The following is a 25,429-nucleotide window of genomic DNA, read 5'->3' as shown; positions in this document are numbered from 1 at the left end:
TACATGTTCAGCCTGATTGTTCCTAATGTAAATCAAATCTGAACATATAGCAGTGTTTTCATGCCTGTCCCACCAAGAAGTCTCCTTTTAAAAGTCCTATGGCATGGAAGCAGGAGAAACGGTGCACATACTGACACGTACTGACTGAGTCGTGAAATAGACACTTTCGACAGCAATGATATCTGTGAGTTTGTGTTCTGTCACTTACAGAAGGAGCTGCTTTCGTCCTTTGTGCCTTCCATGGTGCCATCCGGCAGCATCTGGAGGTAGAAGCCGTGTCTGCAGTAGAGCCGCGTGACGATGCCCTTCAGCTGGGGCTCTGCAGAGCAAACACAGTGTTAAACACACGTTAACGTCCAGCACACACACACACACACACACACACACACACACACACACACACACACACACACACACACACACACACACACACACACACACACACACACACACACACACGTCAGGTGAAATATATCAATGCACACGCCTACCTATGAGTGTGCGCTTTGACTAAACAAAAGGCAGGTCTTAATATTTACCCTGTAAAATAGTCAAACAGTGTGTGTGTGTGTGTGTGTGTGTGTGTGTGTGTGTGTGTGTGTGTGTGTGTGTGTGTGTGTGTGTGTGTGTGTGTGTGTGTGTGTGTGTGTGTGTGTGTGTGTGTGTGTGTGACTGTGGCCTTCAGCGGGATTGATGGGACCTCTGTGTCTGCTAAAAAGAAACATCTTTCACAGACAGGTTCAAGCTGTTCTTTTTATTTTGTGTGTGTTTACAACTACGTGTGTGTGTGTGTGTGTGTGTGTGTGTGTGTGTGTGTGTGTGTGTGTGTGTGTGTGTGTGTGTGTGTGTGTGTGTGTGTGTGTGTGTGTGTGTGTGTGTGTGTGTGTGTGTGTGTGTGTGTGTGTGTGTGTGTGTGTGTGTGTGTGTGCTCACATCACTCAGCATCTCAAACATGTGTAAAGCCATGTAAGAACTAAAGCCATAAAAAGAGGTCAGCCGTTTGGGGAATTTTCAAGGAGAACCTCGTGATAGAATTTTTTTTTTTTTTTTTTCACATCTTTCAAAATTTGAGTTGAGTTAATTAGACTGACCATTATTGCTGCATCTGTGAGCTGGAGGGAGTTACTGAAACTGTCTTTCAGCTGCTACAGTCTTATAGAGATACTAGATCCTTAGATAAAGGCTGCTAGGTGTATTGGTCGTATAGGTTCACACTAGTAGTTTCTTGTTATTAGCAGGCATGTGTGTTAACTGCTGTACCTTTAAGTTAGATAGTAGATATTAGTGTGTAATTTAAAGATCTATGACAGGGCTGTTCAAACTGTGGCCCTCCGGCCAGATAAGTCCAGTTTGGCCTGGCAGGAGTGATAGGAATAGATCTATGGTCTACCTGTGCCACACCTGTTAAAAACAGACTTGCATTGCCTAAACTAAGAACAAGCTTCAAAGTGTCTCTCCTGAAGCCAAACACACTGCACTCGATTGCTCTTTGTCAAAGACCCAAACTAAAATTTAATTTCATGTATTGCAGACAGAAAGGTGAATTTTCCAAGGGATCAAATATGATTTTAGAATTCAATTTCATAATCTTTTAAATTATGCTTATCATATTCAGTTTCTCAATACAGTTTTTCAAGTTAAATATTACAAATTCTAATTATGTGATTCAAATTTTTTTTTTAAATTCAGTTATTCAAGTTGAGCAATTCAATTTCAAAAGTGTTGTGTACAGACTTGAGCTTAAGTTGTGTTAAAAATGTCTTCACACCAAAGTGCTGAGAGAGATGAAATAGTGGATCAGAAGGAATGTCAGAATGCTGAAGTGTTTCCACAATCAACTTTTAATGAGACGCATCAAATATGGATGAGGACAGAGAAGTATGGGGGCAGCTGGCAGTTGGCCCTCGGTTGACAGCAGGGATGTGTGTGTGTGTGTGTGTGTGTGTGTGTGTGTGTGTGTGTGTGTGTGTGTGTGTGTGTGTGTGTGTGTGTGTGTGTGTGTGTGTGTGTGTGTGTGTGTGTGTGTGTGTGTGTGTGTGTGTGTGGACTGCTTCAGTTGATAGTGTTGGTCCATTACTGAGTTTGACTGGTATGATGACAACTTGGTACAGTAACGCAGGCACACCAGGAGAAGGGACATTTTTTTTTCAGATATTTTCAGCGTTATTTACATTTCAGTCGGTTTCTTTTCTATATTTCTATCACTAGTTATCATTTCTATAACCACAGTTGGAAGTAAAAGGGTACTCCAACAGTTTAGTATTCATCGTATCCATAAAATCTTCACTGGACCCTCTGCAATTTGCGTACCAGCCTCATGTGGGAGTGGACGACGCCCTCATCTACCTGCTGCAACGAGCTCAGTCACACCTGGACGGAACCGGGGACTCTGTGAGAATCACTTTCTTTGATTTCTCCAGTGCATTTAACACCATCCAACCACTGCTGCTGAGTGAGAAGCTGCGGGTGGTGGGGGTGGACACGTCCACCGTCTCCTGGATCACTGACTACCTGACAGGCAGACCACAGTTTGTCCGTCTGGGCAGTGTGCTGTCTGATACGGTGGTCAGTGGTATTGGAGCTCCACAGGGAACTGTTCTGTCTCCCTTCCTGTTCACCTTGTACACATCTGACTTCCAGTACAACTCAGAGTCCTGCCATCTGCAGAAGTTCTCTGATGACTCTGCAGTGGTAGGATGTATAAGGGATGGACGGGAGGATGAGTACAGGGCAGTAGTGGAGGACTTTGTGGAGTGGGCGGGAAGAAATCACCTGCTCCTGAACGTGGCCAAGACCAGAGAGATGGTGGTCGACTTCAGGAGGAAGACGACGGCTCCACAACCGCTGAGAGTTCTGGGAGAGGAGGTGGACATGGTGGAGGAGTACAAGTACCTGGGTGTCTCCATCGACAACAGACTGAACTGAAAGACCAACATCAATGCTGTCTACAAGAAGGGGACAAGTCGACTCTTTTTCTTGAGGAAACTTCGATCCTTCAATGTGTGTAGCAAGATGTTGGAGATGTTCTACCAGTCTGTTGTGGCCAGTGCATTGTACTTCTAGTAGTCTACTGTGGGGGGCGGGGGGGGGGTGGGGGCAGCATTGGAGCCGGTGACACCAACAGACTTAACAAACTGGTGAAGAAGGCCGGCTCCATCATTGGCTGCAATCTGGACAGCCTGAAAAAGGTGGTGGAGAGGAGGATGCTGAACAAACTATTATCCATATTGGACAATCCTGACCAGCCTCTCCACCACCTGCTGCAGGGACAACGGAGCACTTTCTCCAAAAGACTCATCCAGCTCCGCTGTCACAGGACAGATACAGGAGATCGTTCCTGCCCACCGCAATAAGACTGTACAATAACTCACCTCTGGCAAAATCCATCACACAACAATAACACTGTTGTCTGTGTTTCTTGTTTGTTTAAATATAAAACATATATATATATATACTACTGTACTGTATATACTGTGCATTTTTATATTTAATAGTTTTTACTGTTATTTTATTGCTTTCCTGTATCTATAAATGCTGCTGTAGCGAACAAATTTCCCCTTGGGGATTAATAAAGTAACTACCTACCTAAAGTTGGAAGGCTCACAAAACAACAGACCCTACTCTGCATATTTCAACCAAGGAGGGTTAGATTATTATTTGTTATTATTTTTAATTGCTGGCTCGGGAATACAAGGAGTGGCATGAGTATATAATATTAGAATAGTAACATAATATCAATAATAAAATATGATGAAAAGCCAGTTTGAAAAGCCAAGTTCAAAAGGTTAAAAGAATGTATTTAAATTGATATGGTACCATAATCCAAACATTTTATTTAAAAAGGTTGGAGGGATAAACCTTTTGTTAAAGTGTCATTTTGAGATCTCTAAAATTGTTATAAAGCTGTCCGACTTCCACAAACAAGCATTTACTTCATATCTTTGTTGATATATGCTTGTTTGTAAATTTGTTGGGAAAAAAAAATGCAATCTGCACAGTTCAACATTGCGGGATTCATTGTTGCAACCCAGTTGTGAATTCTTGTGTTGTGGTTGTGATATGTTTGCGTTACAGGAAAAACAGGTCAACATCATATTATTCCAACTTGGAAGAGAATTATTTGGAATTGACTTTAAAAAGTCACCAATCACAAAGTCTACTAACATTGTTAGTGCATCCTCAATATTAATGAATGCAATACTTCGCTAAAACTGTTTGTTTACTTTGTGACTATAATTTTGTATTGTACTATATCTTTATCTCACAGCAATCATTACAGTTTGAAGTTATCATTCTTGATATCTCATTAATTTGACAGAATCTTTTCCAATGGCTGAGATCAGAGCCTTTCATTATCTCATCAGAGAAGGTGACATTGACGTTTATAAGTTAAAAAGGCTGTTTTAAAGCTGACACATCTTTCTGTGTGAACCTCAGGAAACAGTTGAGTTGAAGCTGATTACGGTTATAAACCGTGATGTCTGTGAATTAGTCAAAAGAATTCCAGAGTGTAATCCTTGCTTTTATACTGACAGTGTGACGAAACATGTTTGGAGGCTTTTCATCACCGGCTCTGGCCTCGGCAGGCAGATTGAGTCGCTGTAACTACTGAAAGATAAAAAGCTCATCCGTCCGTCGCTCGCTGACTAGACACAGAGGGTCAAACGTGAAGTGTGGTAATCTGTAATATCCTGAGTGTTAATCCCAAATTAAGCCGCCGGCCACACATCAGGCCATGTGATGCTTAACACATCTGCTACAGCACCGAGGCGAGCGACAAACACACGCACACACATGTTGACCTTTGGCGTGACTCCGCCTCCGCACAGGCCTGTTTGGTAACGACACTGTGATCCGAAGCAAGACTACTGGTGCATGTGCAGAACCGTGATACAGTCTTCACACACACACACACACACACACACACACACACACACACACACACACACACACACACACACACACACACACACACACACACACACACACACACACACACACACACACACACACACACACACACAGCATCTCTTACACATGCATCTCTTAAACTAAAAGCAGGGGAAGTTGCCTTGAGTCATACCCGAGGCAGGACGGTAGTTAAACCGAGGGTTTATATGCAGACAGACACTCAGACAGAAATCCAGAGTGACATTGCGGAAGGAGACAAATGTTACATACAACATGGAAAAGAAAAAAAAAACACAGGTATGGATTTGCAGTTTTTATAAATTAGTTCATACCTTTTCTACTAGAGAGTAGTGGAAGTTGGTTGTATATTCCTGTGAGTCGGAGCCCTGCTGTAGTTCACCTTACTCCAAGACAGCCTGTGAATCACTATTGAGATGTTGTGTTCAAGGGCTCGGTGTCAACAGAGCATCGATGAAACCCATCTGTTTTACACCACAAGCCCAAGTTAAACCTTTGGCCGAATGATGGTAAAAAAGATGTATCCGCCAAAGATTCATCCTCTGGGAACAATGGATCCGCAGCAAACATTTTCAGCTATCACACCTTTAGTTATTGAAATACTTTGTCATAGATGAAAAAGTTGGTGCAGGACAAGTGTGTAATAAACCCTCCACACCGTTTTCCTTGCCACAGCATAGCAAGTAGAAACATGTCGTGCGATGGAAGTCATTATTTTGGAGCCCAGGGTTTGATTTCGAGAGGTAAGTGGAATTCTTTAAAGCAATGCTATTTTGGTGTGAACACCAAACCATTTGTTTTGTTTCCCCAAACCTAATCACATGGTTTTGATGCCTCACAAAGCGAAGCCACAACACTGGCATGCGGTCCTTTAGTGGACGAGCAGGTGCATTACTCGCTGTAACATAATGCCAGGTGGTCCAGGAATGCATTTTTTCCTTACTGTACCACCAGAAAAAGGGTTAACAGATCATCAAAAATGAAAACAGTCGTTTTTTGTTAGAACTGCGCTTCAAAACAAATGCTTGACTTCAGCATCTTTGCATTTAGCCACCTCAACTGGTCACTGGTTGGTCCTGCTGTCAGTCAGTCTGCACTTTGATGCTTCCATTCATGCTACTATCACAAAAAATTATGTTTGTCCACTTTTAGACTAGAAATGAACATCATCTTGGACCGGGCCAAGATCATTTAAAACTACGCCCTCACCGGAGTTTGTCAGCTTCTCATCTTCCCAAACAAACCAAACAGCTTACAAATGAAAAGTCCCTCAGTGTCCAGTGTTGGTCAAGCTCAAATAACATTAGATCCCACATTTTCCATAATATACCTTGATAGCATCTTCTGCCCATATCTTTCCTTTATAACTTTCTGTTATAAATTTGGAGTCTTCGACCTTAATTGAGCCTGAACGATGACATCCTCAGGGTTATTTTCTTTACAAAGCTTCCTGCAGAGCCAAAAAAGATATTGAACAGCTAATTTTACAAGCTGAGTAGTTCTTCTCATCAGGGTTAAGCTGCGGTGCCCCTATAAACAGCAGCTCTGACCCTGTATAGTAAATGCATACAGTCGCTGACATGTTTCCGGGCTCTTGTGCAGCTTTGGGCACTAAGGATTTTCTTTCTAACAGTGCCAGGGTCATGGAGCTCAGGGTTAAAACACTGGGTCTGTCAAAGCACATGTAAGGTTTAAGTGAGGGAGGCTTTTTGAAAGCTCATACTGACATTTTGGGGATTAAAGCTGATTCTTTTTTCTTTTTTTCTGCATAAAAAAAAAAATTCTAAAAATTTCAGCTATCTAAGTTTTCCTTTGAGTTTTATTCTTAGCAGTGTGGAAAAGCCTTTTAAATGGCATTAAGACCGCGGGACTAAGACAAATTCGTGCATGTGTGGACAGCAATCGCACTGTCACATTAGAGAGTATCCTGGGAACATCACAGCATTTGTCAACAGATAATAGATTTTGTGAATCCTATCCTACAGCAACAAAAGCATGTGGTGCTGTGTGTGTTTATGTGTGAGGAGGATTTGTGCCCATAATCCCACAGACATTCAACACCAATTATGGAGTGACCTTAATAAAGAGTACAATTAATTTCACTTATTAAGAATTTCAACCATTAAAGTCACCCTGAAACCCCTCGGCTGCCCAATGCCTCAAGTTAGATGACAACTGGGCAGCAGCTAGTGTTATTTTTACCCCTATTACACACTGCAATTCTTAATGTGTGTGTGTGTGTGTGTGTGTGTGTGTGTGTGTGTGTGTGTGTGTGTGTGTGTGTGTGTGTGTGTGTGTGTGTGTGTGTGTGTGTGTGTGTGTGTGTGTGTGTGTGTGTGTGTGTGTGTGTGTGTTGGACACCTCCAATGGAATGGGCTTGGCTGAAAAAGCAGAGATGGTCTGCCAAGGTCTGTCTGTCATCACACACACACACACACACACACACCACACACACACACACACACACACACACACACACACACACACACACACACACACACACACACACACACACACACACACACACACACACAGTAGAAATATTTTTGTCTCCACCCCGATGTCTTTCTCCTCTCAAGTGTCACCTCTCATTTAAGAGTCCAGCCCAGGAAACTACATCAAAATTGGGCAATTCGAAAGTTTACATCCAGTACCAGCAAGCATTTTATTCTAACAATACCTGTCACCAATTGAAAACATTTGGCGCATCATGAAATAAAAGATACGACAAAGGAGACCCCAAACTGTTCGCTAGCTGCCTATATTGGGCACGAATGGGACAACATTTCACCTTCAAAACTCCAGCAACTAGTCTCCTCAGTTCCCAAACGTTTACAGAGTGTTGTTAAAAGGGAAGGTGATGCATCAGTAAACAATGACCCCATCCCAACTTTTTTGAAACATATTGTCGCCATCAAATACAAAATTAGCATATATCATCTTTTTTATTTATAAAATAAAATGTCTCCGTTTCAACATTTGATGTGTTGTCTTTGTCGTGTTTTCAATAAAACATGGTTTTATAGGATTTCCAAATCACCATGTTGCGTTTTTATTTATATTTTACACATCGTCCCAACTTTTTAGGAAACAGGGTTGTGTTTAAATTCATTTATTTTTGTTGGATTATTAGGAAATGTTGTTCTGTTACTTCGACACAAATAAAATTCAATATCGTTGGCACATTGCGGCGTTTCTTACATGTTAATCAGAAGGTGTATATGAGGATTTTTACTAGAACTACTCATGTTCACTTCCCTTTAAGTTTGATGTTCAGTTTTGCTTTTACTCTGCTCTGTTTGATTTCTCTCTCCTATTTCATTTCCTTTCTGTCAGCTTTCTTTCTCTTTCTCTCTTCCTTCAGTCCCTTCATTTCCTTCTCTCTCTCTTTCTCCATCTCTTCTACTTTTTTTTCCCCCATCTCAACTCAAAAACTGCATACCTAATGTGCAGGGAAGTCCTTACTTTAGCTCTTTTTAAAATAGTAAACGACTGATGCAGGGAGAAAAGGAGGAAGGGCACTTAATAGCAGCAGAGACTGCTGAATGACAGACTGTCACTCAAAGGAAGAGGAGAAGGCAGAGACAGGAGTAAGAGGTATTGGGGACAAGAAAAGCAGACATGGTGAAGAGAGGCGAGAGGGAGAGATGAGAGTAAATGTCTATGATTCTACCGCTAAGCATTTAAATGCGTTTCCCACAAGTAGGCAGTTCGTTTCAGCAGCACCGGGATACACTTGCTACTGATGTCTCATTTGTCAAGCGCGGTAATTCTTTTTTTTTCAGATGCTGAAGTCTGTCAAACCACTTGAAGCTGATGGCGCGGCGACGATAGCTGATTATTATACTTCCATCTGTTTGTCGAGATGTCCTCTTAAATGCTCTCTGTTCACTCTGTGTCAGCAGCGACGTTGGCGAATTCCAGGGAGCGCAGATGTGCAACATCGCTGATGAATTATGGTCATTGTAGTTCACTGACTGCTTTAGGGTTTGGCAGGATTAAAGCTTACAAACTTTACAGGGAGGGAATCAGCAGCTTTATGCATCACAGACCCCAAAATGAATCCACGGCAAAAAAACAAAAACAACAGAGCATATGGGCTGCTGGTACTGTCTTAATACTGCTATGTTCTATTAATTAATAAGAAATAAGTAGTAATACATACATAAATGAGTGTCCTGTAATATAGAATGTACTTTTTGTATGGAATCAGGACACAAACTCTGTTTCTTCCTGTTGCAATAAAGGTGATGCAATAAGAAGCCCGCAGCTCATTCATAGAGTCGGTTTCCCTCCGGATTCACTGAAGAGACACATGTTTGAAGTGAGTTTTACATCACCTTTCACATGTTCCAACATGAAGGACGCTTTGAGTGTAGAAAAAAAACACACAAAAAAAACAGCACACTTCCTGCCTTTCCCTCACTTCGTCTTCAAAGTCTACCCCCTGGTGTGGAGCGTGACAGCGGAGGCAGATTGATAATGTGCTTTGTTTTTGGTAAGTGTGCTAATATCTTAAAGCAATTGCTTGCTGGAAGAAATCCTTGCATATGAGGTTAAGGCACCGATGATGTCGTAGCTTTCCTGTATCTTCCACAGGTAACTTCATTAATGAATGCTATGGAATGCATACAAGCTTCTTTCCATGACAAAAACATCACAAAAGTACACTTTGAAACATATCCACGTCTTCTTTAGAAGTTGATCTGGCAGCTTTACATGCTGCACTACCATTAATAAGTAGCATCTTGTCTGTGTCAGTTATCTATCAGTTATATGTCCATATGTTGTTTTGATGTCTTTTTTTTATGTCTTGCCCAACAGCTAGAAGTCGTTCAGCAATAAAATTGAACTACGGTTCATATTGAGCCAATCTCACAAACAACCTATGGGGTTGTTGTTTTTATGTGGGGCAGTCTCTCTCCTGTGAGGCTAAACCATAAACATCCTAAAAATGGATGTAGTCTGTGGGTCTAAAAAGTGAAACCAACGCATAAGTGCCTTATAGTGCAGTACCACTGAGGACCACGAGAGGCTGGCTTCAAAAAAACCTGTGGCTCCAACAGACTCTCGTTCAAAAAGGATCAACCTCACTGATAAAAAGACAAATCAGTACAATTTTTGTCATTTTGGAGTCAATAACGAAATTCCCTCCTCCCAATCAGTGTTGTTGTGGTCCATCTAAAAATAATGCCATAATAGGGATGGGATTTCCACCTTATGACAGAAGTAACATATTACAACCAGGTGCCATTAAAAACCAGGGAAATAAGGAAGGATGATAGTGGCGTATCCTATTTGATTTTGTTTTTATATTTTAATGACTATTCAAAAATCATAACCCATCCCTACTCCTTAATGCAATAAATAAAGGCCTCAGGTGATATGTTTGTGGGCGTGCCTGGTTTGACTTACCTGAGGCCAGTGGGCATAATGTCCACAGGTTCTCAGTCAAATCCATCCCTCACTTTTACCTATGTCATCCAAATATGGTCACTTCTCAACCCCCAAAAACATGGCAACACCCAAAATGACAAACTCAAGTTTTCAAACTGAGTGATGTCACAGTGGCTTGCCACTTGAGCTGCACCCAAACAACGACATGTATTTAAGGAAGCTGTGATACTGCTAGTTGAGCAGGACCAACAGACAAAGAGCATTTCTAGTCAAACAGGCAGTGCTTGAAAATGCAAACCTAACCTTGTGATAGATATAAACAATATCAGCACTAATGTCTTTTTTTTTGGCAGAAAGAAAGACTAAAACCAACCACAATTAAAGCCTTAAAACGTGACTTAAACATTTTGTCAAAAGGTTCAAACTAAATCAAAATCAGGGGACAAAATTTACACTCCAGTCGAGGCTGTTTTCTCTCCATTCTTTAAACTGCCAAGTGGAATTGAGTTGCATATTGAACCTGAAACAACTACTGTAACTCAGTCGGCTGAACGACAGATTGTTTTTTGTGCTGCGTGACAGGTGGAAACAAAGCACGGTGGAATTTCCCAAGTAATTACTCTTTGAGACTGAACAACAGAGCAGCAGTAATTTACAGTCGCATGCTGTTCATGCAGTAAAACGAGAAGAGTCTTTCTGGTCTGTGCCTGCGCTGCTGCCGGTGCATGACACAAGGGCATGCACGCATCCTCATGCACCAAAGTCAGAGTGCTTATGTGCACTGGCTAGTTCAGACCATCTCAGCCAGTAGGTCAAGGTCATTTCATTATAATTCTCTTTTATCAAATGTGGGCAAATTCCTGCTTGGTCGCTGCGACTTAACATGCTATGCTTCTGCAAACTGGTCCCAGAAACCCTTCTCAGCTTTCTACACAGTTAATAAGCTTATTACTCCCGACTGACTCTAATATTGTCTTTCTCACCACTAGCATGAGAGCCTGAAGCTATTAATCTATGGACATATGGATTTTACAACTGCTAGTATTTCATCTCCCAGCAGTTATTGCAGCCAATGGCGCGACGGCAGCCACAAAAGCAATAACATATCCTGTATTGAAATGAGAACAAGGGGAGTATGATATGTAGATTATTTTTCTTCACATCACAATAAAATCCATGTTTTTTGGGGTTTTTTTCTTTTTTCATATTTAGACTCCGTCCAGAAGCTCGAAAACATCTGGAGACAGGATGAGGAAGCACCACGTGTTTTCATATTTTCGCTTTTCACATTAAGTGAACGCTAAATTGCATAAAATTAGGGGCTCACAGTGTCCTCAGCTGACAGTGAATAATGGGGACACAGGCGGGGAGAGCCTATATGGTAATGGCCATGTTTACAAGGACCATCAATCATCTCCAAACCGCCAGCAGCCTCATCCCTCATAGGACGGGGAGAGAGAAATGGGCGGGACGCATTCAAAGCAAACTGCTTCTCCCTCTTTTCCATTCGATCTCTCTCTCTCTCTCTCTCTCTCTCTCTCTCTCTCTCTCTCTCTCTCTCTCTCTCTCTCTCTCTCTCTCCCTCTCACTGCAGACCAACTTCAGCTTTTAGGAAAATCAATTCTGACGAAAAGTGATGAAGAGCGATCGTGCCGAAGGTTTACCAGACTCCCCGTTAAGGCATGTTTTTGGTTGGAGTTAACAAACATTTACAAAGAAATACGGAGCGACTAGTGGAGGAGGAGTTGCCAAATAACAGGAGACAAATCTGCTGGCAAAATAACTGCTCAGTCAGCGAAGATTGAGTTAACACGTGGTAAAATCTGATCATGACGCGTCAGAATGTATTTCAGAAAAGAGATCACAGCCCTTCCAACCCCCCCCCCCCACACACACACACACACACACACACACACACACACACACACACACACACACACACACACACACACACACACACACACACAGCAGCAGGAGGAGTGTAGAGCTGAGGAGACAAGAAGTCAACTTCAGAGCTTGTGGCTGCGATCCTGACTGATCCTGATCCTGAGTCATGTCAGAAATTATGGGAAACACGAGGATGTGAAACTGCGTCACTTGTTTTTGGAAGTAAGAGGAAAGCTTTATTTAAACTACTTTCCTGGAAGTGAGTCTAAAAAACTACAATGATGTCAGAGCATCATCAGATTACATAACTACCACAGGATGCTGACAACAGCTGTATAACTTGACACTTAGACACTTAGAGAGGAAGATTCTGCAAACTTAAACCGTTTGTTTCCCATTTTTTGTGTAATTCTGGCCATCATTTTGAATATTTATGACATCACTGTGCTGTAATTGCTGAGATTTGGGAACACGGCCACATTGCTATTTTTATGTATGAAATAGCAAAGACAATTATTTAAACCACATTTTTGGGAGGCGGGGGAGACCAAAACGGAGCACACCTGAAATGTGCAAACTGTAGTTACAATGGAAATGTTAATAATCCCTCAATGAACAATAAAACGGCATGTAAACACAATATGGTAAGTATGTAACAGTGGCATTACTACCAGCAGAAATCAGGGGCAAAGCAGAGGTAAGACCTTGATTGTGATAAACTGAAAATGTCCTTAAATTTTTCAATCAATTTACTGATATAATATTTAACTACAGTGTGGTAAAGGTGTGGTTTAAATTATGCTCGTCATATCAAAAAGCCAACGATGATTATTGTGACAGAATCAAGATCGGGCATCACATCTACTGCAACTGATAGTTTGAGTTCAATACCTGTTCCTGAGAGGTGCTTTTAACAATGACAAAAAATACATTGCCCTTTATGGTACAAATCTATTATTATCATGTAGTTTAGAAAGGGAGTTTATGTATCCAAATGTGGCACCGACAATACAAAGCAATTCGTTTGGTGCCCTGAAAGTATCAACAATGTGACACCCAGCCAGAGACATAATGCAAACTGAGGTCTGTGGCTGTCAGAAACATATCCATTCACCACTCTGATGCTATTAAACTGTGTTTCTGAAAATGATTAAGAAATGTCATAAAATGTGGATCCATATCTTGTCTGCAAAAAGTTAGTGTCAAAGTTTCATTTGTTCGGGCCCAACCACCGATGGGCCCTATTGCTATCCAAGCGATTATTATGATTCTCCGTAAACAACTGCATTTTTGGAGGCTTTATCATATTCAAAAACTCATGAAAGTTGGTACACCCATCTCTCCCGGCGAAAAATTTGATATTTTAGTGGAGTCGCGAGTGGCCGTGGCCAAATGGCTCGCTAGCGCCCCCCAAAACAGATGCCCCGGCGGGTCCATTTAGTTACATGCACGAAATTCGGTGGACATGTGTATCACACCTAGACGTACAAAAAAGTTACATTGCACCATTACGTCAACTCAACAGGAAGTCCGCCATTTTGAATTTAGTCGCCATTTTTGGAGATTCGCACATGTTGTACTTTAACAAATTCCTCCTTCAGATTTTGTCGGACCGACTTGAAATTGAGTCTGTGCCCTCTTAACATATTTGGAATTAAAAGTTATCATAAGAATTTGTTTTCGTCGATCGGTGTGCCCGTGGTGTGGCGGCCAAAAAAATGACCCAAAAGTCATACTATAGCATGTCGTCCAAAAAGTGACCCAAAAATTACTTTTAGGTTACTTTTTGCTGTAGTATGACTTCTTTTTTTTTCACAATTTGGATGACATGCTATAGCATGATTTTATTTTTTAAGTCATTACAAAGGGGGGAATTGAACCCCCAACTCTCTTACTGAGAGGCAACAGTGCTAACCATTGTACCACCAATCTTCCCAGGTGATGGTCTGCATTGTGACAAATCTTTGGCTCACAACCTATAACTCCACTGTCCACAAATATTAATTCAAATGTGACCAAAATTTCCACAGACATTCTTTGGATAGTAGATATATATGTTTTCAAGGGGATCTGCAGTGATATTAAATATCTTCCTGTAATGTGCGGTGTATGCAAAACTTTTTCAATTTCTCCAAACGTTTCAACTTCACTAAAAGTTGAATCACCATCAACAGGCCAAGGTGGAATTTGAACCATTAATAGCAACCTGGGTGAAGTAGAATCTTTTACCTGTTGAGTTAACCAGACTGTCGGTTGAGTCACTGGAAGCTCTGAGTGAACTCCGTGAAACTCTTTCTCTTGCTGAAGATCCTCCTCCGGCGCCGAAGATAGTCCAGCGGTCTACGACGCCGACTCCGAGCTGGAAACGACCTCATGAAGACACGGGTTCGAGCCCCGCCGAGGTAACACACACACAGTTCACGGTTTACCCGCCGAGGTAACACTCAAGGTTCACGGTTTACCCGCCGAGGTAACACTCAAGGTTCACCCGCCGAGGTAACACGCAAGGTTCACGGTTTACCCGCCGAGGTAACACTCAAGGTTCACGGTTTACCCGCCGAGGTAATACGCAAGGTTCACGGTTTACCCGCCGAGGTAACACGCAAGGTTCACGGTTTACCCGCCGAGGTAACACGCAAGGTTCACGGTTTACCCGCCGAGGTAACACGCAAGGTTCACAGTTTAGTGAGGGCGAGACCTCCTAAGGCAAGTCCCTCTAAGGGTAAGCCACAGTTTTGGGTTTGTACGTGCAGTCATACTAATACCAAACCAAAGGTCAACAACAATACAAAACAAAACAAAAAAAGAAGTCCAAAAGTGACTTTTTTTTTTCATATGTTCGGATAACACAGTGGTGTTATAGCAGTTGCTCAGTGAGAAGTAACTTGAGGCATGCATGTCAGAAAAAGGTCATACTCCAAAAAGTCATAAAAAGTCATCCAAAACATCCAAAGTATGTTGTCCAAAATATTAAAAGAAAAGTCATGTCGTCCAAAAAGTGACCCAAAATTCATTTTTGTATAGAGTATATAGTATATAGTATATAGTATAGCCAGGGCGATGTGGCTAAGCCTGATGTTTCGCCGTGACACAGGAAGTTGATGTTTAAGGTCAAACGATGCTCCAAACCTCATGAAACTTGCGTCAGGCACCAACTTTCATGAGTTTTTGAAGATGTTAAAGCCGCCAAAAAAAAACTTTTTGCCGTGTGTGTCAGCAGCAGGAGCAGGTCTGGGGCCTGAGATTATTTTTGACGGAAGCCGCTCGGAGACTGCGGCAAGCTGAACAGAGCAGATCGACCGGGCAGGAAGTCAGTCTGAGAAAATCCGATCAATTTTCAAAATACAACATCCATGTGCAAATCGTAAAACACATCACTACATCACCATCTACCCCCATGGTCTTCAAATATGGACATGGAATGCCTTCTCCCGCTACAGACACAGTATTCAAAACAGTTAGGCAATAAACAGGAGGATTCATGTTTTTAATGACTAAAACAGAGCAGGCTGTATTAACTCTGTCTGTAGGCTGCAGCACAAAGAAAATGACGACAATAAACACACAACAGACAAAGAAGAAGCCGTTTAACAACGTTTACTCACGACAGAAGCACAGAAATCATGGAAACGTGACCAAATCAGGAAGTAAGATAAAACGGGCAGACAAATCTCAGCGTCGAACATGTTCCTGATGGGATATGAAGCCGTGCCGCGGATGGAATAAAATCGCGATGCACACGCAACGTGACGGACCCGTCTTCAGTGGAATATGCAGGTAAAAAGTCAAAACAGACTGTAAGTATGAGACGGAATAAGTTTGGATTTGTAAATGCTAACCAGAAACCAGAAAGCAAAAGTCCTGTGCTTGGTAAAATGTGAAGGAAACAGCCGAAATATATTTCCTCCAAACACATACGGGAAACAAATGATTAGTATGCAAACATCATTTTGAGTAAACACGTTACACTGAGCAGTGGCAGAGGGCGAAAATTGTGCCCTGCAGGACTGTCCGATGTATAATTGGTATGGATACTGAGCTCAACACGACCGTAATTACAAAAATGACTCACTATACAGCAACAAAATAACCACACCTGGACAAGAACACAAAGATCCACAGACACACACTGAGAAAAATGTTCAGTGGGAACCAGGAAGCACTTAAACATTAAGTGACACACCACACACACTTATAGGTCAGGGAGAGTGAGAGGTTGTGGATTAATTAGAAAAGCAACGGGTGAACTTGTTCACTCTGTGCTCTAAAGCTTAATGATTTAAAGCTTAAATGAATTGCCTAATGATTAAGTCAGAGAGAGAGCGAGAGACAGAAACAAAAGCAGCTGTCTCAGAAAATGAGTGAGGCAGAGTATATTTAGGGGAAGATAAGGAAAGAGGATAAAGAACAAAATGGAAAATGGGATGAGAGGGAGAAAGAGTGAGACAAAGACGGCGAGCATAAATCAAGAAAAGAGCAAAGACAGAGACAGGGAGGGAGGGAGGTGACACTTTAGCACAGCAAAAGGAAAGGTCCCTGAAGGGGTTGTTGTGTTTCAAATCAAAAAAAGTATGTGGAGACAAGAAGGAGGAGAGGCACCGATGAGACAAAGTGGATCAGGGAGGAAAACCACTGAACACCATCTGAAGTTACTGGTGCTGTTTGAAAAGTAAAAAAAGAAAAGAAAAATCGAGCCCTAAAACGTGCTGTAACCTTGATGGCAAGTCATCTGAAGCAAAACCGCAAACTCTTTGGGATTTCTAACCCTGCATCCCTATTGGCATTTGTCAGTTGCCTTTCAAAATTTAAAATGATCGTAATGTTAGCGACAACCTCTCCGGTTAAAGTTCAGTTAATTTAAGGCATAATAAACTCATGAGGAGATTCAATTGCTGGAGATATGACAATAAGAGAAGTCTAAAAACAAATGCTGTGGTAGATGCTAGATTCATCTTAGAGGACAGATAGTAAAGCGAAAGAATTTCCCCTCGGGGATTAATAGAGTACAATAAAACAAAATAAAATAAAACAAAATAAACCCGGGGAAAGGCTGATTATCATCAACTGCTTTGTGAACCAGAATCCAAGAGGCCCCAAAAGCTCCCCATTTAATTCATATCAATGAGAGTAATTACAAATTTGGGGGTCGACATTAAAGCACCTTAACGACCAAACAGGCTAAAAGATGGTTTCCGTTTTATAACCCGATCTCGAGGTCTTACAGGTACTAAACCTTGAGTGTGAAAATATAGTTTTAGTACTTTTATTATTCCTGTTTTGTGCTTAAAAGTTGCATATTCACAAGCTGTTAATGGGGACCTGGCAGCTCGGGCTCTAAGTAGGTACTTGCAGGTCATGCGACAGGGCTTTTATAAAAGCTTTCTCTACTCTTGACATTCTGGTTCTCACTGTACACTCAGAATTTGACTCTTTAGACCTAGAAATGACCATTTACAGTCATATCTGATCCTCATGGCTGACTTCCTGCACCAAAGCAGTAAGTAATGTGAAGCGATGCAGAAAAATGTGGGTTTTGGGGTGGTGGCACATCACGCAATCTTTTCATCCCCTTGTGCATACTGTTGCCAATGCTGAAATATCGTCCAAAGACAACAGTTTTAAAAATGATCCACCAGTATGAAAGTGCTTATGGCGTCGGGGAAACGCTACTCTCTATTCTCATTCATTTACAGAAGCTGATGGAACAGGGACCAGCCCTCATGTAATGCAGGACTTTAGTCTCCAACCAACACAATCGTTAACAGCTGCTTATTAATAATAATACAAAAACAAGTTAAAAGAAAACGTTAAAGTCTTTAAGTACTGGGGCGTTTTTGTTGTTGTTGTTTTTCAATTAATTCACACATCAATAGTGTCCCTTTTGTCATGAGTACTTTCAAACAGAAAGTGAATGTTATGTGGCAGAAAAGTGACATTTCAGAAGGTCAATTTTTCAGCACTTTTGCACCGCAAGTAGAAGGCATCAACCAATCACACTGTGTGGAAGCAGAACTGGAGTCACCATCACAATCTCCTCATGACAATGTTAATTGTGTCTCGGGTCACTGTGCTATGTGACAAAGGGGACAAAAATGACAAAGACAATGATCTTAAAGACAACGAATGGAGAAGCTAAAGAACTTGGCTTCTTGTCATGTATTCATCATGTCCTCGGTGTGTAACGGCCTCGAGTAAGATTTAGATGAGTGTTTCAGTCTTCACTTTAAAGCTTGTGTTGTAACAGAGCACTGCAGAGGCCCGGTCAAAGGAGGAAGAGACAGAGACAGAGAGCCTTGTGAGTCAGCCAGTGCAGAGGTTTTCACTATCCCAGGACCCTTCTTTACTGATGTTAATTACAGCAACAATCAGCTGGGAGACTCAGCCCACCCAGTGCGAATCCAGGCCGGGACCCAATACCACCTGAGAGGGAGGGAGGAAGGACAAGGAGATGAGGACGGAGGGAAAGACAGGTAGGAACAGGCCTGAACAAGGAGGGGACAAGTGGGGGGGGAAAGGAGCGCGTTGGGAATGCAAGGGTGGGGAGAGAGGACAGGAAGAAGAATGATTGATGGGTGAAGCATTGTAGGGGGAGGAAGGGGTAAGAAAAACACTGCAGATGAGAGGCAATGAAGGAGGAGAAGCATGGCGGAGAGAGGAAGATGAGGTAGAAAAAGAAAGGAATGTAAAAGGAAGGGGGGAGAAAAGACCGAAGAAGGGGAAAGAGAGTTAAAAGGGAAGACAACGGGAAAAAGCAAAGAGGAAAATGAGGAAAAGGTGAAGATTAACAACACAGAGCGAAACAGAGGAATAAGGACTTTGATTGAGGAAGGAGCTAAGGTTAGAAAAAGGAGGGAGAAGGATAGAGATAAACTATGTGAAAACATTTGCAGCGGGAAGGGATGAAAGCAAGCGAGTGAATCAGCAAGAGACAAAGGAGCAGAGGGCGATCACAGAGGGAGAGAGAGGGGTGGGAGGCGAGTGGAGAGATCAATCACCAATGGCCCTCGTGTTGTAACATTGAAAAGAGTCAATGGCCAGGAACCAAACTTTCCACCCACACACTCTTTCTCTCTTCATCACAGACATCTCTCTTTTCGAAAAAGCCTCCCCTCCTCAGTTTACTGCTCTCTTCCTCCCAGCTCTCCGTACAACACCTTCCATCTCTCAGCCATTTAACACCGCGCTATGTTTCTGCTCTCCCTGGTAAGTGCTGACCTATACAGAGATAAATAGGAATATTCCCTTAAAAGCTATTAAGAGGCAAATAAAAGCCAATTTCCTGTCTATAGAAGCTCTTCGGATGACACTTAAAGCATCTTGTGCCATAACTCACAGCAACGCATAAGCGGAGGAAATAAATATGGCTCATGAAAATGTGAAAGAAAGGATACAAATTGGCCAAATTCTCAAAGTCTACAAGTCATACTAATAAAACTGTTTTAAGCTTTTAGTCCTGAGACTGTCTGAAAAAGGATTCCAGCAGTCACAGTCCATGTCTGCTGTGTAAAAGTGTTTCCTTTTCTCTGACTTATATGTGCAGGAAGTACTGCCAGATAAATCAGGGTTTGGTCACAATATTGCAAAATTATTTTTCTAGTTATCACAAAACATGTCTTCAGAGATCCACAAAGTTCAACCGTAGGCTGTGTATAAAAAAAAGTGAAGCCAATGTAAAATACATTAAAGTTCAATACCACTGTGGGCCACCAGGGGCTGGCTTCAAAGAACCTCGGGCTCCAATAGACTTCTGTTCAAAAAGCATCAACTTCTCTCAAGAAAAACAAAGTCAATAATTTTTTTCAGAAAGTCATTATGGGGTCATGAGCTAAATCTGTTCAGTGCTCTGGTAGTGCCTCTGAAAATAATTCAGTCATTAATTAGATATTCGGCCTCAAAGAGAGGTATGTTTGGGGGAGTGTATGGTATGGCTGAAATTCCTGTGGTTTAGTCAGCTTGCAGGAATAAGTAGGCTGTTATAGTGTCCTCTGGTTCTCAGTCAGATCCTCCGCTCACTCTTCTCCAGCTCATCTGAATATGGTCACTTATGGCTCCAAAATGACAAGACGGCGACGGCCAAAAAGCAAGACTGGACGCCTCAAAATGGTAGTTCACAAACTAATAGGTGGCGTTACGTGATTTGCTACTTGAATCCATAGAAAATTAACTTAAACCTAATGTGAATAAAATAATAATAACCCAACCGACCCGTTTTGGGATCTGAAGTTTGGGGTCAGTTTGTGCTTGGCAAGAACTAGTTAACTGTTTTATTTCTAGTCACTGCTTCGTGTCTGTACACATGTCCATAAAAGCACTTCGGTTTTCAGGGTTTTCTCAGTGACATGAGGTCCTGGTCATTTCTGTTGAAGTAATAAAACCTCAACATTAAATTTGCATTGATATTTGCAGGTAAATGGCGATTTCTTATTCTCATATTATCTGTCTGTGCACAGGAAGCCAAAAGATCAAAGTGTCAAGTACTTAACAGTCGATAGAGCTGGTAGAGAGGACAAACGAGGACACCTCAGTAGGAGCACAAACAGCAGCTGTAGGAGGAGTTTACTTAATACAAAGCCCCCTTGAACTGTTGCCTTTAGACTGAACAGTCAGCGAATAATTGTCCATTTGTTCCACGCATTATTTTGCACAAACATCCCCCAACAAACTCTATATTGTGATTAAAATGCAATGTGCTCTGTTGTTCTCAGGCTCAACAACGATGACCGGCCGCAGCGTTGCTCAGTCTACTAAATATCTGCAGACGTGTTTTATGGATGCATATCTCATGTCTGTTTATGTGACTGAGCCTGAAGAGGTTGTTACTTTTTAGTTGTTTGGGAGACGACATGAAATAAGTCCGCATACACACACACACACACACGCGCACACGCACACGCATTACACAAAAAGGTCATGACAAAAAATAGGTCCTGAAACTTGCTGCTGTCATTCTCCTTCTCAGTTGTTTCCCATGAGAGTGCACACAAAATGCATGTGGTAGTGATGCCAGATGCTCCATCTGTGTGTGTCTGTGTGTCTGTGTGTGTGTGTGTGTGTGTGTGTGTGTGTGTGTGTGTGTGTGTGTGTGTGTGTGTGTGTGTGTGTGTGTGTGCGTGCGTGTGTGTGTGTGTGATTATGCATGTGTGTGTGTGAGTGTAATTACAGGTAATACATACCTGCTGTGTATGTTTGTGTGCACGTCTGACATGAGCCCACATGTCCACCTGAGAAGGCCTACACGTGTGTGTGCCTCTGCATCTGTGTGTGTGTGTGTGTGTGTGTGTGTGTGTGTGTGTGTGTGTGTGTGTGTGTGTGTGTGTGTGTGTGTGTGTGTGTGTGTGTGTGTGTGTGTGTGTGTGTGTGTATGCGTGTGTGTGTGTGTAATTACAGGTAATACATACCTGCTGTGTATGTTTGTGTGCACGTCTGACATGAGCCCACATGTCCACCTGAGAAGGCCTACACGTGTGTGTGCCTCTGCATCTGTGTGTGTGTGTGTGTGTGTGTGTGTGTGTGTGTGTGTGTGTGTGTGTGTGTGTGTGTGTGTGTGTGTGTGTGTGCGTGTGTGTTCTTGGCTGGGACTCTGACAGAGATGGATGAGGCAGTGTCGGCCCTGCAAGGGACTGGTGTGCTTTTGCGTCAGCGACCTCTGACCTCGGTGAGGCCGGCAGCGGTGGACACGCTCTCCCACCGTGCATTAGTTAATAACCAATTGCTGTCTTCATGCACACACACGCACACACACACATACACACGCACGCACGCACGCACGCACGCACGCACGCACGCACACACACACACACACACACACACACACACACACACACACACACACACACACACACACACACGTAGGTGGGTCTTTCATCCTCAAGTAGCGACAGTGCGAGTGTGTAGGAGCAGATGGGTAATGGGCTGTAGGGAAGGGTGAATCGACAATGACTTGACGAATTTAAACAACCCAGGACGACTCTTTGCTGAATTCTTCACTTGGATTTGATCCAGAGTCACTGAGAGAAGGAGGAAAAATCAATTTGCTTTCACATTATTATCAGAGAGAATTCACGGCTCTACGCGTGTTGGTTTTAAACATCCGGATGTCATTAGCAAATTAACTGTGATATCTTGTCAGGGCTGGACGGATACAATATTTTAGATCATCAAAAAAATGTCACCTGTCATCATGTCGTGTTTTCTGATATCATCAGGATAAGTTTGGTGTTCTCCTTTACTCTCCTCTGCGCCATGGCGCTCCATTGTTGTCACTATTAAAAACACATCAGTGAGTGACAAGTCATTTCATTACCATAACACACACACTGTAGATTAGTTTGACTCAATCGCACAGACATCGTCCCGCTACCGGAAATACCCACTGGAGCCACGGACGAGTATTAATGCACAGCTGAAACTAGTTCCCATCAAAGTCACTGTTTACTCCTGTTTGCTAGCTTATTTTTTTAATTTTTTTTAAATGGAACTATACTTGTGACAAATTTTAAAGATCTTCGTCTCCACCGAGGAACATCGGTCTTGGGACTGAGAGACAGAAATGGAACAAGGACGTCAGAAAGTTTTGAGTTTTGCTGTGATCATGTCTGGCCTCATTCTCAAATTCTAAATTGTTCTGCGTAGATTGTAGACCCTGTACTTGCATTAGGGAAAGGTGTGTGTGTGTGTGTGTGTGTGTGTGTGTGTGTGTGTGTGTGTGTGTGTGTGTGTGTGTGTGTGTGTGTGTGTGTGTGTGTGTGTGTGTGTGCGTGCGTGCGTGTGTGTGTCTGCGACAGAGAGAACGCCAGGAGTGATACAAAACAAACATGATGCTCAGCGGTTTTATTGACACCACAGTGTGATTTACTGTAGCGTGTTTTGAGTGAGACCAGTGGTTACCACTAAAGATGGAAATGTATGGTTTCTTTTATTAAACATGCTCAAATTCACTAAAACAGCTGTGCAGCATATTATTTTGCAAATATTACAAAGGAGGGGGAGGGAATACGCATTTGTCGGGGACTATTTTCATTAGCGGATTAAACATTAGATCCATCGGTCACAGTTCCAAGCAGCCGGCAGGTGTGTGTGGGAGTGAGTCAAAACAAATCTACACTACCTGCTGACATGTCCATGATAATAAAGGGAAATCTTACCTGATGCAATAATGTGACTCACTGATGAGTTTTTAATAGTGTATGAAAAACAATGGAGCTCTATTGGACAGGGAAAACACGGACAATAGCCAACTTTATACTTTCAACAAATAACTGGCATTTAACAAAAAATTGTAATTATAAAAAATAAAAAAAATAAAAAGCAGAACTAACATGAACACAAAGTGGATAACCACCTTAACAAACTTTTCAAAATGCTATTTTTATAAGCTAGGTCATTACCAGTTTGATTGTACTTATCAACAGTCATGGAGGTATCCGTCACGCGTCTCCTCCCCTGATAACGGTGGTAGATACTGGCTTACATTGTCATTCCCTCTGACACTGTTCTGCTTGATGTATTCTGCTGTTCTTGATTTGAGCATCGACAGATTTTGGCCTCTTTGCAACTTTGTTAATTGACTCATGTCTCCTCTGGAATTCACTTATCAGAGTGCTGATTTCCGAGACGCTTCTCCTACAGTAGCTGACTAAAGCATCTCATTGGCAGTCGATCTAATATGAAGCTCTTTCGGGACAGAGTTTTGTGATTATATTACTTCAGGATTAACAGAACTCTCCCTGACTTTGTTACTGTATCCCTTATTCCCAAATTATCTTGCAGCTCACTGTTTTGAGGCGAAACAAATTTCACAGCTAAGATACAAGACGTCAGCTGGGGTTTGAGGGAGCGTGACAATGTCAGGAAGAGTACTTGGAAATGCAGCCTTGACGGTTTTGAGCATCAGTACAGCTTCTGATACACAGGTCTTTATATTGTTAAGCAACACTCTGTATATTAAAATGTTTGATGCGTTGCTCTTCAAGTCCGTTCAACATATTTACACCGATCTGAACTTCAATCTGACGTCCCCATGCAAATTAGGAAAAGCAGAGACATCGGTGATTGTAAATCCAATTTTAAAGGATTTCAGAAACACTGAAGCTGAAACATGATTGGCTCGAATGTAAACTGGCCATGCAGCAAATGCTTTTTATTTCATGACATTAAAAGAGTTGCCTGCGGTCTTAGAATTTTTGTCCTCCGGGAGTGTGCAAGAGATTCTCACGAACAAGGACACTGGACATTGTGTGTGTGTGTGTGTGTGTGTGTGTGTGTGTGTGTGTGTGTGTGTGTGTGTGTGTGTGTGTGTGTGTGTGTGTGTGTGTGTGTGTGTGTGTGTGTGTGTGTGTGTGTGTGTGTGTGCGCACGTGCGTGTCCTGCAGCAGTTGTGCAGAACCTTGTCACCAGATTCTGTATGACACTACTAATTAGGCTCTCAGCGACAGACAGGCCACACAGCCAGAGATGTTTCATCCACACACCAGCTGACTCAGGAGGTACCACATCGTCAAGACAGGAAACACCGTGGGTGCCGCGGCAACCCGAGGAGCACCGAGGGACCGGCGTGCGGTGCATCCCCGCGGGCAACGCCGACCGCAGGGGCATGTTGTGGTGTGGTTGTGTTTTCTCCCCCAAATCTCTCGCCACCGTTCACTCTCTCTTTTCAACTCTCCGTCTTTCTCTATCTCCAATCTGTATCTCTCTCACTGTGTAATCATATCCTTTACACCATAGGCTCCCAATCTAATCTCATGCATCGGTACTCTTTAATTAAACTGATTTGCAGAGACTCTCTCCTCCAGTCTGTCCTCAATTCATTCATGCCCCCATACCAAAATCCACACACACACACACACACATACACACACACACACACTGCAGTACATCCTCGTTCACCCGACGAAGTTCTCGTTGGCAGCTTTGCAATCAACTGAAATGCCACGCAGTTCACAAAATGTTACTCCTAATTATTTCCTGATCTCATTGAAGCAGCTGTTCCCCATCCAATACAATCGCTCTTTGATTGGTGACACCAAACGGCGACGACTCGACAACAAAACAGCCACCCAGAATGTCCTGGGATGACACCTCGGGGTGGGCGGAGGAGTGAAATTGTCACGGGCCGTTTTTGTTCGCGCCGTTCATTTGTCAGCTGAAATTGAACCGGCTAGATGGGGGTTATCCTCGCAGAGCGGCGCCTTTCATTTTTCAAACCCGCAGCGGCTAA

At 42.5% G+C, this 25,429-nt stretch overlaps 1 protein-coding gene across 1 annotated transcript in view; it reads right to left on the bottom strand.

Annotated features, from left to right (window-relative positions):
- fgf11a (fibroblast growth factor 11a) overlaps positions 1–25,429 on the bottom strand; it is a 98,469-nt gene that overhangs the window by 44,536 nt on the left and 28,504 nt on the right. Inside the window, exon 3 of the mRNA XM_069714167.1 lies at positions 209–319. Within this exon, the coding sequence (XP_069570268.1) occupies positions 209–319 (111 nt within the window). The remainder of the gene's footprint in view (positions 1–208; positions 320–25,429) is intronic.

Source organism: Brachyistius frenatus, unplaced genomic scaffold (genome assembly GCF_029030835.1).
Source record: "Brachyistius frenatus isolate BFR_SWC_R1_liver_20210118 unplaced genomic scaffold, ASM2903083v1 Contig_127, whole genome shotgun sequence".
In the NCBI taxonomy this organism is placed as follows: Eukaryota; Metazoa; Chordata; class Actinopteri; family Embiotocidae; genus Brachyistius; species Brachyistius frenatus.
Note: the sequence above shows the minus strand (reverse complement) of the source record. Positions and strands in the feature narration are given on the sequence as shown.